Consider the following 14138-nt stretch of genomic DNA (forward strand, 5'->3'; position numbering starts at 1 on the left):
TCCTGTACTTTTATTCAAATGCAGACAAATCAGACTTTGGATATGCATGACTATCTGTCAGATGTATTTCACAACATAATATATTTCAGATCATCATTAATCAACCTCCCATGCCGTTTCGAAGATGCTCTGTCGTCTAAAATCACAATTTGGCTCTTGTTAAAGCGCTTCAGATCCTTCAACTCCCATTTTTCCTGTTTCCAAAACATCCAGTACAACGTCAAGAACTGACTGTTAACTTGCAGCCTAATACTGAATATCCCACCCCTTTGAAATGTTCCATTGTAACCGCATAATTAATATTATTCACTTAATCTGTCCGTGGTTTTAATGCTGTGGCTAATTGGTGTACGCACTGCAATAACAAAGAGGAGTAGATTAGTGAGTCTACAGATACAGACACTGAACAGACACAGATAACACACAGAAACTAAGGTGGGTTAAGGCACCTCGGAACCACAGGCCTAATGCCTCAATATAATTAGGAAGTGACCGAGGACTCAGATAACACCCCAGGTCTACTGGAGGTTGTATTGCCTGTAAACACGAGCCCTATAGTCTATAGTCTAGCCAGATTTCAGTCAGTTAGAAAGAGCGAACAGCAGCAGCTCTGTGCCAGGCTCTTTCATAAGAGTCGCTGTAAAACTGCAACATGAAGGGTAAAATGGTCAACATGCTAATGATACAAGCTTTATATGAAATATCTGAACAGCCTAGAAATCCTAGAACTAGAACCTATCCTAGAACAAAACTCCTTTTGAGTTTTAACATTAATGGCCTGACTGGAGGCCCAGCTTTAGTAGTCATGGTTAAGGGTGCAGCAGCAATGGCTGCCCACCGCTCCGGGCCCAGTGTGCTCACTGTGGCTGTGTGTGTTTCATCACTAGTGTGTATGTGTGTGTTTACTGCGCGGATGGGTTAAAGGCAGAGGCCAGTGTGCTGTACTGTTCACACTACACAACTTTGTCGTCCTGAGTGATCAGCGACAGGGGATCACAGAGTACAAGCTCTTTCGACAGGACGAATCCCTAATGAGTGCCCCTATGTTTTGTCTTCAAAACACAAGCAAGAAGTGGCCATGCTTGTTAATAATGTACAACTCCCCCCTCTTTATCTTCTCGCTCAATATTTTGTGGTGAGCTCATTGGCTGTAGCTCATCGCCCACTCACTGCCAGTCAGGACACTTTTCACACTATTGGATTTGGACCCCGACCGGGCTAGTAATCTAGTTTAGTTTGTGGCAAGCTGTCTGCAAGCACGTCCTTAAACAAATCTGTTGGAATTAATTTAGTGCTTTCAATAAGAAAGGATGTCACCAGCGAGCCTCTGCACTATTAATCACGTTACCTTAGTTCACTCCCTCCATTATCCCCCTTACCAGTTGGTTTGGGACGCAGCCACATATTGGGCGCTGCGGTCTGAGCCATGATGTGAGAGAACGCACCAATCAGAACACATGCCGACCAATCAAACGCTGCGGACGGCTCCGAGAAGGCGGGTCTATCGATCTTCAGCCAATCATGTGCGGCGCTGGGCGGAACCCACGCGTGTCGCTGGACTCCCCGCTGGGTATGCGCTGATGCCTATATGCTGTGTCTCGGTCCGGGCAGCGGTGGGAGTGATTTAGTGATCAGTGAAAATAGGACGCGCGGGCGCTCATGCTTTGGCCAGACTCACACAGAGCGGAGCGGTAGCTGGGCGGTGGACGCAGAAAATGACCTCCTGTGGTAACGCCGAGAGCTCGGGGGATTTTGTGCTCGTACTTTTCTGTGTGTGATTACATGAGCCAGCCAGCCAGCTAGCTAGTGTTCGGGACCGTTGCCCAGTGTTTTTGGATTAATTTTCCTCCTCGAAATGGACCGAGTAAAGAGCTCCATCCAGCAGGTCCCCAACCCGATCCCCAAAGTCCTGAGCCGCCGCGCTGGAGGGGCGAACAGTTTGGAAGTCGAGAAGGAAAACTTTGAGCGCAGTCAGGTGGGTAACTAGATAACGTTACCGTGGCCGCCAGTTTAGCTAGCTACACTTTTAACTTGGCTGGCTAGCTAGCGTTTACACAGAAAACACACAAACAAGTGGTTGAATTTAAGCAAAATATCAGTGAAAACCGGGGTTTTAGTGAAGAAACGGTTTGAATCTTAACGGAAGAAACGAACGACGTCACGCGCGGAGAGTCGCACGCGGTAACGTCAAGTTCGTTGCTTTTGCGGGGGGCGACTTTAGCCAGCTAGTTTCCCCCCTTTTGGGAAAACGGAAAACACCACCACAATAAAACAGCGCGGGGATTTTATTTAGCTAGCTGGCTATCTTCATTGAGGGATTCATATCCAAATCACTGCCTGAGACCTCAGTGTTTTAGTGCAGCGGGTTCTCAGGCATTGTTGAGAGGCACCCCCCTCTCAACAGTTCGTAAACAAACCCCCCCCCCCCCCCCCCCTTAAGGTTAGTCTGCTCTGCCCTGCTGTCCTATGAACGGTGTTTTAAAAGGGATGTTAGAAAGTGCCCTAAAGTCCATTAAAGTCTGTGGTATTGAGTCATCAGTACTCAGCATTGTCTCACCTGTTGTTTTTGGTTATATGTAAGATGGGAATTGTCCTGGAGGAGGAGAAGGATGAGGAGGAGGAGAAGGAGGAGGAGAAGCAGCGCTGGCTGGAATTCTCCCTGCTAAACGCTCATGTGGCAAACCTTTGCTCACTGACTTGCATGAGGTCATCCAAACACAGGCTCCCACTCACAAGCACACACCCTGTCTTTATCAGTGGCTGTCAGCCCTAATTTAGTGACCGTGGGTGACAAAATGGCCAAAGGTCTAATCAGATTTTGCTGTTTGCATTTCCAAGCATTCATTTCGTTTCAAGCTGCTGACAGGTATGGATGCTCTGATGGTGGAGATCTGGGGTGGTGCTGGTTGTGCATTATTCTTTTGTAGGTGTGTGTAGATGCTAATAATTTGAGTAACAGGTGTGGCTGGACCAGATCTGCCTGACATTTACAGAGAAATGCTATGTTATCAAAGATACTTCACTACACAGGCAACTTTACTGGAGGAGGAAATTACCTGGACGGCATTGTGAAATCTTTGATTCCGAGCACTCTGTTTGGTCCGTTCGTCATGAAAGTGTACTAATGTAAAGAACAGCTCAAATATTGGCAGAATTGGAGATTGCAAGTTTTTGTAGGGTTACAGATGCATTAAAATATGGAGAGGTGTTTTTGTGCCACCTAAGCATTCAGCTCTTCCAGAGATCCATGGACATCTGTTAAATGTAAGCATCCATCTGCTGAAGATTATTGTTTTAAGCAATCGTCTGCCGATCCTGGTATATTTCCCAAATGATTGTGCATCTGAATGTGGTGAACCAGCATTACATGAATGTATTTGCATTGAAAAGGGAGTAGACGAGGCCAAGGCATGTTCTCCAGCCTTTTCCTAGCAGGTTGGCACAAGGAGCAAGCTGTTAGAGGAAAGGCAGCGATGTTAAAAACCAACAGGCTGGCTGTGTATGACTGTGGATTGTGGCCTGCAAGGTGGAGGCAATGGTGAGTGTGAGACACATGCTCTGAGGGCTTGAGTGCTGTCTTGGTTTTGGCACCAAGCAGCTCTGGCAAGAAAGCAAGAGTTTAACTTAAGAGCTTAACTGTTCATTCTGGATCTCATATCTAGATATCCAGCCAAACCATACATTGTGTTGAGAAGTCTGAAGGGAAAAAAAACGCTCTTATTGTGCATGCGAGCTTCCCACCACTCTGGGGGTCCTCCACCCCCTCCCCGTTCTGAAACAGCCGGCAAAAAGTAGGTCATGCGAAGCGAGCTATGTTACACTGCCCTGCTGGTGGTTCCTAGCTCCTAGTAGTATTTTGAAGACTACAGCTGAAAGCTTTGCTCTTTTCTCTGTGCCTTTCTGTATGCTGGTATATGTATAACAGTGGAATTTGTGCTTGTTTTATTTGCTGTGCCAGCAGTGGCCCAGACACACACACACACACACACACACACACACGCACAAATATATCCAGCTCCCCCTGCGTACAACTAGGACAGTGGCATGGATTAGCGCCGCTGGTCTGATGTGACGCATGCGCCGTTGTGCTTTGTTTGGGCCGGTCACTGGGTCAGGCTGTGAGAAGAAAGCTATGTCAGTCACTGGGCCTGGTCAGCGCCGTCCATTACAATGACACAGCTCTGTCAAGAGGCCTGCTCTTTGACGTTTGCTCGGTCAGATGATTTGGGAAAGGAGAATGCATACTCTTGATGTGACATGGTTGAAGACCATTGGAAGCTTTGGAATATATGAACATCTTGATTAGTCTAAACATGCAGAGGAACATATGTGATTGGTCAGGATTGACCAGTGATTGGTTATTTTGAGGCCCACTTGTATTTTTTATGTGGTTATGTGATTGAGAAGGCTGACATGCTGATAATTATTAGCAGACAGTAAGTTTTTATAAACTGGTGTCTGATAGGGGTGGACAATATGATGACCTGTATCATTGTTATAGGGGATGCACTGCAATTTTGGCCAAAAGTAGTCAGAATCGGTCAAAACGGAAAGCAGGTTTACCCCCTGGAAAGGGCATTGACATTAGAGAAGTGATTCTGTAATCACTTTTGATGCTGAGTATCAAGTGGACACAGTACACAGCTCAGCACAACTGGCCTCGCTCTCTGTGGGTGGGTAGGACGGCCTTCTCTTTTCCCTGGTCAGTGTGGGTGTCTACACACTTAAAGGCATTTTTGTTCACTCTGTGGCCATCTTTGTAATGCCGCTGGGCAGTTATTTCCAGTCCTATGAGACCAGGCCTCTATCTGTATGAATGGGAAAGACAGGTCAGGGGTGGCAGAAGGGCATATCACTTTCACAAACATAATGAAAATCACTGCTAAAATACGACATCTTCCTAATGAATGAATAGTCTGTAGCGTCCGACTCAATAAGACACAAAAGACTTTATTAGTCAGCTTGTTCTCCACATTGAGGGGAGGGTTCTCTGCTCGCTGCTTAACCAGCAAGCTGATTGGCTCTTTTTGTTGAAGGACGGGGCTTTATGCATAAACAGACCCCATGTTGAAGGTGCCTTGTTTCCTAATTTGTAACTCCTCTGGTGTCGATTAGCGATTGTAATAGGACTGGCAGTTAGTGTTCACCTCCAAGCATGTTCAGCTGTCCAGTGATGTCGCTTGGAGGAAGCACATGCTGGCCTTCACCCTCCCAGTAATTGGAGAGTGTTCAAGCTACCGAGTGGGAAATTAGTAAACGAAAGAAGTTTTTTGACCAGGTGTGTTTTGTTTAAATGAATGCTGTGAGAAGACCTTAACGTTATTCAGGACCAGATGTTCCTGTAACATCATCATCACACTTCTAATGTCTAATATTGTTCAACCAAAACGGAGCACTCTCTTGTTTTTCTGGAGCATATCCAAATCCTGTGGCTGATCACATTCGGCTGGATACGCTATCTGGGGCTAACGTTATTACTTAGCTTTGCTCAAGGAAATTTCTGCTCCTGCTCTCGTAACGCTCCATTCTTTTCTGTCCTTCTGTGCAGGGCCGGGCCCTCTGTGGTGTGATTTTAAGCAAATGAGAGGGTGTTGGCCAAGTGCTCTGTAATGACATAAGTATGGTTGGCCCTGCGGCCTGGGTGTTAGAAAACTAGCATGTGCTTAATATGAGGTTTTTAGGAAAGAGTCCCAGGCGGGGGATCTTTGTTGTGGCCTCGGTCGAGTAAAGCGGCATCCGGCCAGCCGAACTTCACAGCCCTTGGATTCCTGGTGGACCGAAGAAACTTTTCCCGCTCTGCTGTCCGCAGTTTAAAATAGAAGTGGCTTGCTAGTCGATTGCACTGTGTGCTGCAGCCCAGCAAAACATGTTTACCATCCTAACCTACTCATCAGTTCAACTATCACTGGTCTGCAAGAGGTTTCATACACAACACCAGCAGCCTAATTTAGGCCGTTCTATTTCTACGCTCAAGTGTGCCTGTATCTAGCTGTACTCATGCTGTTTTAGCTTATCCTCAGGGGCTCTGTTTCTATGTCTCTGTCCCAGAACCTCAGCCTGTATCTGTGCTGTGCCCCAGTCGCTCTTCTAGCCTGAGTTAGGGCTGCAGCATGACTTTTTCTAGAGCTGCATGATGCACGATATATCCAAATGTTTCTAATGAATGCATTCAACTACTTTAAGTTGCACTTGTTGCTGACACAGATGTGCAGGTGCACACACAGCACAAATGGAGTAGGACTCTCTCCTGAGCACGTAAACATGAACCTATTGGCATGACTAATGATAGATGTGGGCTAGAGGGGTATAAAGCCCCAGCGTTGAGCTGTGGAGCAGTGGAACTAACTGGAATGTTCTCTGGAATGATGGATGGTGCTCCATCCAATACTTTTGGGGTGAGTTTTGGATGAGGTGGGGTGGTGATCATCCAATATCCTGACCTCACTAATGTTCGAATGAATGCAGTCCAGTCCAGAATGTAGGACATGCTGTAGAGACAATTAGTCCACCAAAGGCAGGATAAACTCTGTTTTGATGCCCTTGATTTCTGAAGAAACAATGAATGACCAGCGCTTTTGTCCTTGTAGTGTATGCACGATATGCAACACTAATCTGGAACTGTGAGTGGTTAGGATGCTCACTGTGCATAGTAAAAACCTACCTGGGATGATATGAGAATTTTCCAGTATCCAATCATGTTCATGTATGTTTCTGTGGAGACTGATGTTGATACATAAACATAACAAAATGTTCAGTGAAAGATATCAAATAAACACATTTGCAGTGCTGTAGCCTGGATACAATAAGTACATAAAGTGTTGGGACTGAAATGTGGGCCAAATCTAAACATCTGTGCAATGGTATATATAACTTGTACTGCCTTGTGTAAGTGTAGCTACTAATTAGAGTCGAACTGCAGTATTTAAGGTCCACAGAAGTGGTGGAACAAACTTCGACAGAGTCGCTTGCTGTCTTCAAACACAGACTGAAGACCCACCTTTTACTTGGGTGGAGTGTAGTGCAGAGTATTGTGGTCTCCATTACTGACTTTTGTATTTTGTAGTACCTAAGCTTAGACGGATGTTTTGGATCCTATCTGATCCACTGAGGAAACAATGAAGCAGCGTTCTGGATAAGAGTATCTGCTAAATGCCTTAAATGTACACTCATTTGTAAAGGTTTGGGCACCCTGCATGGTCAGTACTTAGTAGCACCCTCTTAAGTATTAAGTTTCACTCAGTTTGTCTTGCAGACATTTTCCAGTTCTGTGGTATTCTTGTCTCTGTTCTTTTGCCATCTGTCCACAAATGTTGGATGATGTTTAGGTCAGGAGGCTGTGAGGGCCATGGCAAAACTGTAGTATACAATACAGCGGTCTGTCTGTTCCCCCTCGTCACATCCAGTCATTGTTTATGTCCCACCCACTCCCTTCCTGCACTCTTTCTTCTTCTACTTTTGGCGTTTTGCTGTCCATTGTCTTTTGGTCATTCTGAGAGTATTGTTGTTGTTTCCTGTGTTCGTACTCTAATTCCTGTCTCGCTGTACTACAGCGCTCCATGGGGTAGAGGCGTTGTTTGTTGGGGGCAGCGAAAGAGAGAGGGGGTGGGGGGTTTGTGGAGAGAATGCATACAAAGTCCTTATACAGCAGAAAGTGCAGGCCCTGGCCTGTGGCCTCGGTACTCCAGCAGTGGATTAAAAATTCCTATGCATGGGTGGCAGCCAACTGCGTTCACTGCAGCACCACACCCAGGTCAAACCACTATCCAGTACAGCTACTGTAGACTTAATGAAGGCCCTGCATCCAACATGTTGTTTCATGGACCAGTTGGCATATTTACTGTAACTGTGTAGAAACAAATGTTCTAACTCTCTCTTTCTTGCGCCAATGCAGGAGGGTGTAGTTCCAATTTCTACAATTTATACATTTGTGTGTCTCGTAATCGGCAGATTTGGTCCAATATTCTAATACTGGTGCCTTCCTATCAGGTTATATGGTCCATTACTGTAGGTTATATTATCGGTTATATTCCTTTACTTGTTAGCTACGTTAGCTGTGTAGCCCCAGTTAAAACTAATGAAGGAAAATTAACTGATTGACCACATTTGGGAAAGAAAGTGTGTGTGATTTAGAAACCCACTGTTTTCAAGGTATATTGTGTATTGATAAAACCTCTTGCAGGCTGGTTTTGTAGATGAAGTGTTATTATAGCTAAATTCATTACTCAGGATTGGTGGTGGGGGGGGGTGATCCTCTGTTTATTCACAATATTGGCATCATGTTTCTTTCAGGATTGTCACATTTACATTTAGGTATTTAGCAGACTTTGCTCAGAAAATACCCTTAGCTAGTTTGTATCGGCCAGGATGGAGTATGGAGACCATAATACTCTGCACTTCACTTCGCCCAAGTACGCTTTAAAGACAGATAATGGGTGCATCTTTAGATGGGCTGATACTGCTTTGAGCAGTTAACCAGCTAAGCTCACATAGGGCAGTTAACAAATCCCTAATGTCAACTACAGCAGTTAACTAGCTTATTCGACAAAATCACATCACTATATGCCATCAAATCCTCATAGCAATGCTCCAAAATTCCCCTGGACCTTAGAGACCTTGAGTTTCTTTTTAAACCATTTCGCCCAAGTACGCTTTAAAGAGGTGGGTCTTCTGTCTGCGCTTGAAGACTGCGAGCGACTCTGCCGTTTTGACACCCAGGGGAAGTTGGTTCCACAATGTAGATGCCAGGACAGAAAAAAGCCTGGATGCTTGTCTTCCATGGATTTTAAAGGATGGTGGGTCAAGCTGAGCTGTGCTCAAAGCTGGAAAGGGCTCTTGGTACAGATTGGCTTTTGACCACTGCCATCAATTACAGCAGGGCTGGTCTATTCTTGTATTTGTAGGCCAGCATCAGGGTTTTGAATCTGATGTGGGCAGCAGCTGCAGGAAGCAAGTGTAGTAAGTAGCTACTAATTGGAATAGAGACTCCTTCGTTAAATGTCTGACGCAAGGTCAAGGTTTGGGCAACCTACATGGTCATGGTTTTCAAGTCATATTGTGCCTATATTCAGCACATAAAACCTCTTGTAAGCTGGTTTTGTGGAATATGAAGTGTTAAAATAGGTGGAAAAGCAAAACAAATGGGGTGAAGGTACCGACTAGCATTATAGGGACACTGATATTTGGAGAGTGGTAAATGTTTAGTTTGAAAATCTTTGTGCGTGTGTATCTGACTTGCTCAAGGCCATCGGCTGTACTGGGATCGCAGAACTGAGACTGATGACCTCTGTTAGCTGTTTCTTAGCAGAAGTGTTTAAAAAGTTTATCTATTGCTAATGTGTGTGTGTGTGTGTGTGTGTGTGTGTGTGTGTGTGTGTGTGTGTGTGTGTGTGTGTGTGTGTGTGTGTGTGTGTGTGTGTACAGAGTGAGTCATTGACACTGCCACGCTTAAAGTGACAGAATATGTACGTGACGGATGCAGTGTCTGTGTGGGGCCTGTCACACCGTACCAGCAAGAGAAGTGCCAGGCCACTGAAGAGCCTGCTTTGTTTTGAAAAAGCTGCTGTTTTTCCTTTTCCTCTCCTTCTGAACAAAGATTTTTGCACTTCATTCATTATTGTATTATTTTTTTACTAGATTCCATTGTTAATATGCTATAAAAGAGAAGTATTTTGTTTAATAGGGGTTGTGCTGTACCCTGCTGTTTAATGGCCTATTATACAATTTATGCTGTTGGTGCATATTTCAGAGCTAATTAGATTGATTTTATACAGCGAAAGGTAATGTTTTAAATGGTAGGAACTGAAATAAATAGCTATGTTCTGTAGTAGGGGTGTTATGATCATTTTATACATACATACATTCCCAAATATTACGGCTTCTGTACTTTAAATGAGTGTGTGGATTCTGTACTTTGGATTAGATAGATATGCAACCGGACTAATTTTGCTATTCGAGTGACTGTATCTTTAGATGGGCTGATACTACTTTGAGCAGTTAACAAATCCCTAATGTCAACTACAGCAGTTAACTAGCTTATTTGACAAAATCACATCACTATATGCCATCAAATCCTCACAGCTACTCAAACAAAAGCAGGATTTTTCTTTTTAATACCCTCGAAGGGCTCTTGGGACAGATCGGCTTTTGACCATTGCCATCAAGTAGGGAGGGGCTGGTCCGTTCTTGGCTTTGGAGGCTAGCGTCATGGTTTTGATTCCCTTCATTTCAGAAGAAACAATGAGCAGGTGTCCATACAGTGTAATTAAACCATTTTCAAATGGAGATATTCGTCTGAACGTGCCTAGATCAGCATGCCGGAGACCTTTATTTCTACTGTTTTTTTTTTTTTTTTGTAGAGGGTGATGACTGACTGCAGTAAAACATACTGTATAAAATGCACTAGACCTAGAGAGTCACCTACAGGGTCTGCTCTTCCGTAGTTAAAATATCAAATCTCATTTAAAATATCCCATCTAAACATCGATCCAAAGCCGATGATCGTTCTAAAGCATTAAGCACTTATTTTACTACCCCTCGCTGTGAATTATCCCCTCATCACACACTTAAGTGGTAATTGGTCATCTAAAGCCAAACAGCTCAGGTTCTTTAAAACATGATCTTCACGTCTTCTTTGTTCTCTCCCCTCAGAGATCTCCTTACACATGAACACCTGTATGCTTAAAAATGCATGAGGGCCGAGCTCAAGCACAGGGGTTATAAAAAAAGCAGCCACAAGAGGGCGCCATCCACCTGAGCTGTGCAGACCTCAATCCTTGTATGGTGGGAAAGTTGGACATGGAGATCTGACCTGAGATAAGACTGACTGACTGTCTGACTGACTGACTGACTTCAGCTTTATGAGCTCTAATATCTGCAGAGAGGCCTAAGCACTCATTTGAAGTGAAGGTACAGTGACTGTAAGTGTGAAACAGTGATTCACAGAAATTAGCTCAAAAATAAACTTAAGGGGAACTTTTTAGTAGATTATACATCTACCAGAATAGGAAGTGAGCTGTGTTGAGCATGTTGATTTTTTTTTTTTTTTTAAGGATATTTTGGGTGTCAGATTCATCTGGCAGGTCATCTGTGACTATCACTAAACCCTACAGAAGCTGTGAAGAAGAAGGCTAATGACTAAAATAGGTCAAACTCCATTAATTTCGTTATAAATAGTAAAATATTATGATTGGGGGAAAAATCGACACTATAAATAATTCCTGTTGGCTTAAGTTTTCTCCTCACAGCTAAAGTTTTAATGCTCTCAGCGTTTCTCGACAGCACCGTCTATCTGCCAGGACCGTTTCTAGACATTTCTGCTCCTCGGGACGGCGGACGTGTAGCTGCGCTGCCTACCGATCAGCTCCTCATCAGTGGAGGAGGAGGAGGAGGAGGAGGAAGGGAGCGCGCGCGAGCGAGCGCGAGCGAGCGAGAGAGAGCGAGTAAGAACGAGGAAGAGGAAGAGGAGGGTAAGGGGGGAAATGAGAAGGAAGAGAGGAGGGAAAAGAGGCATCGAGGGACGGAGAGAGCGAAAGCCTGCGACCAAATCGGGACACATGTTGAGTTAACGGAGCCTCCCCCTCCCTCTTTCCCATAGCGGATCTCTCTCTCTCTCTCTCTCTCTCTCTCTCTCTCTGTGGTTTACTCTCTCTCCCAGCAGTCCGGCCGACCGCCTCGGCTTCCATCACAGCTCTCCTTTCGAAGTGTCGTTATGGATTTGAGTAAAATGGTAGGTCGCTGAGTGAATGTAACTTAGCTTCGCTACTAGCCCGCGTCTGCTTCAGAGCGGGGAGCCCGCGTTAGCGCCTTCGTGTGTTTTTCTGGTTTTGGAGGGGGCAGCTAGATGGGGTTGGATAGTCCTTCGAGTTTTACACGGCGGAGGGTCGTGTAACTAAGGGTCCCGGCGTGTTTTCTTCTTCTTCTTCTTGTTTGTTGTTGTTGTTGTTGTTGTTATTGTTATTGTTTTCCGTCCTCAGCTGTTCCTCGCTGCCGCCCCGGACCGTTAGGTTTGGTCGTGTAGTTGAGCTGTTGCTGCTACACGGCTGCTAGCGAATTAGCCAGGGTCCGCGCGGCGCGGCGCGGCTCCGGGCTCCGTGTTTCTCCTCGCCTCCTTCCCCACGAATGGGGCTTTTTTTGTGTGTGTGTGTTTTGAGAGCAGCCTGTGTGCAGAGAAACTCGCCGCCTATATGACTGACCTGCCTGCTAACGAAAGTTCAACAGTGGGGTCACATCGTGTGAAAGTGTTGTCTTGGTTTTGATCATCTGGCGCCTCTCTGAAGGGATCAGCATCAGTTCAGATGGCACGTCTTGCTGTGTCGAGGCATGTCTTATTGAGTTAGTTGGCTAGCTGGTTGCTCCTCATCCCTTTTGTATAGGCTGTTTTGCATGCTGGGACATCCGTGCTGCACTTCTGTAGCTAAGTGTGCAGTGAAAACTTCTGGTACAGCTACTGTCAACCTGTTCGGACCCCTTGCTGGATGCCGAGAGGCTTGAGACCACTGCATTTGAAATTCAGTGTGAATTTCTGCGTGCATCGTCTGTTGGTTTTTGTTTGGCTTTTTTCTTGTGTGATCTGTTGCAAGGGTGTGAAGTTCCAGAGCAGGTGCAGAGAGCGAGAGAGACGACTAACCCAGTTCCTCATTCGGTGTCTTCACCCCCATCCCTGTGCCTTGCACCAGTAATCATAGTATGCTGGCACGGTGCCCTCCAAACCTGTCGTGGAGGGAAATTTCAAACGTACACCACTTTGCCCTCAGAACAGTGATCCCACATGCCTGGTCTGAATCACAGGATTGAATGGGGTGCGTTTGACTGTTTACAGCATCTCTCGCTCAAGGCTGTTCGCATTCTGCCCATTTGCTCCCTCTCCGCAGTTATTTTTGTCAGGCAAGCCCTGGCAGGTGCAGCGTCCCCACTGGACATACTTTCTGTGACGCGGAGTAAAAGTTCTGGCCTGGTGATTTTGCCACTCTGTCATGTTAAGTAACTAGCTCGAAGCAAATAGTGAGGCTGAACCTGCGTAGAACTGGACCTACAGCATCAACACTGACCAGCTTCCAGATCTGAGGCCATCTGAACTATGGGCCTTAAGGCAAAGCTTGCAGTGTGTTTGACGTCTTGCACCACGATCGTCTTGCATTTGAACTCATGTTACAAATTTTGATTGATGTTAATTAAGCATCGCTTGAGTCCATGTTCTCAGGTTTGACCCAGATATCACACGTAGATCTTTTTGGGAACCTCCAGTTTGTGTGGGCTTCTTGAAGGGGCTCCTCTGGCCATACCAAAAGGATCTGGTCTAAAAACCGCCCCTCACCCCTGCGGTGCAGAGAGCTTCTTGGTTTGCAAGCTCGTAAAACCTGACCCACATGGTTTATTGTCCATTATGGCACCATTATCATGTTCTGGTCCCTCTGACTTAACCCCCCCCCAGGCCATATAACCTACTCAAGCAGACTCCTCCGATGCTCAGACGAACCCATGTCCACACACAGCTGGATAGTAGAAGAGTAAAGAGGCAGTTGAGGTTCAGCCTTTTTGGAGCTTTGCTAATAATGAGCTCCCTATTTCAGAACTTCTCCAGCAGCACAGCATTAGCCAGGCTGGTTTCACATTCATAATACCAGTGGAAGCGTCTGACTTGACCCGCTCCGATGGCCCGCTGTGTCTTTCCACTCCAGAAGCCTAACGAGGTGTTGACTGAGTGTCCCATGCAAACGGATGTTTGAGTCAGATGTGAGCTGTGAGTTGTAAAACGCTCTTTAAAAGGCGGGGAGAGTAGCTTAGCAACACAGCGGCTGCCTTTCAGCGAAGTGACCTTTTTTGCCAGGGGTGGAGCAGTAGCTGGAGAGAGTACTGGATAAAATAAACTTTAAAGAGGGAGAAGAAAAGACGATGCTTGGACGACTGGCTCACTTGCTTGTCTTGGCTCAGCGCTCAGTAAAGCAGTAGTGTGTCTGACAGGGCAGAAGTGTGTACTTCAGAAGTGGGAGAGTGTTGTTCTTCGTATTTAACAGTGGTGGGTTTTGTTTGTGCAGAACGCAGGTCTCCAGACCTGGCCTGACGTAACTGTATAAATTGAGGGGAGGTTCAGGAAGCGTGGGGTTATTTTTAGGTCTTTCGATACTAAGCCTACGCACTGT

The 14138-nt window shown here is 45.7% G+C and overlaps 1 protein-coding gene across 3 annotated transcripts in view; it reads left to right on the forward strand.

The window, feature by feature from the left end:
- The first annotated feature begins 1672 nt into the window (after positions 1–1672).
- Positions 1673–14138, forward strand: part of hip1 (huntingtin interacting protein 1) — a 45629-nt gene continuing 33163 nt past the window's right edge. For 2 of the 3 annotated variants that reach the window (XM_072692237.1, XM_072692238.1), the window contains exon 1: positions 1673–1975. In XM_072692237.1, the coding sequence (XP_072548338.1) occupies positions 1856–1975 (120 nt within the window). In that variant the 5' untranslated portion in view covers positions 1673–1855. Of the gene's footprint in view, positions 1976–11377; positions 11726–14138 lie in introns of those variants that run through there. The other variant, XM_072692239.1, reaches the window with a different exon arrangement.

Source organism: Salminus brasiliensis, chromosome 11, assembly GCF_030463535.1.
Source record: "Salminus brasiliensis chromosome 11, fSalBra1.hap2, whole genome shotgun sequence".
Classification (NCBI taxonomy): domain Eukaryota; kingdom Metazoa; phylum Chordata; class Actinopteri; order Characiformes; family Bryconidae; genus Salminus; species Salminus brasiliensis.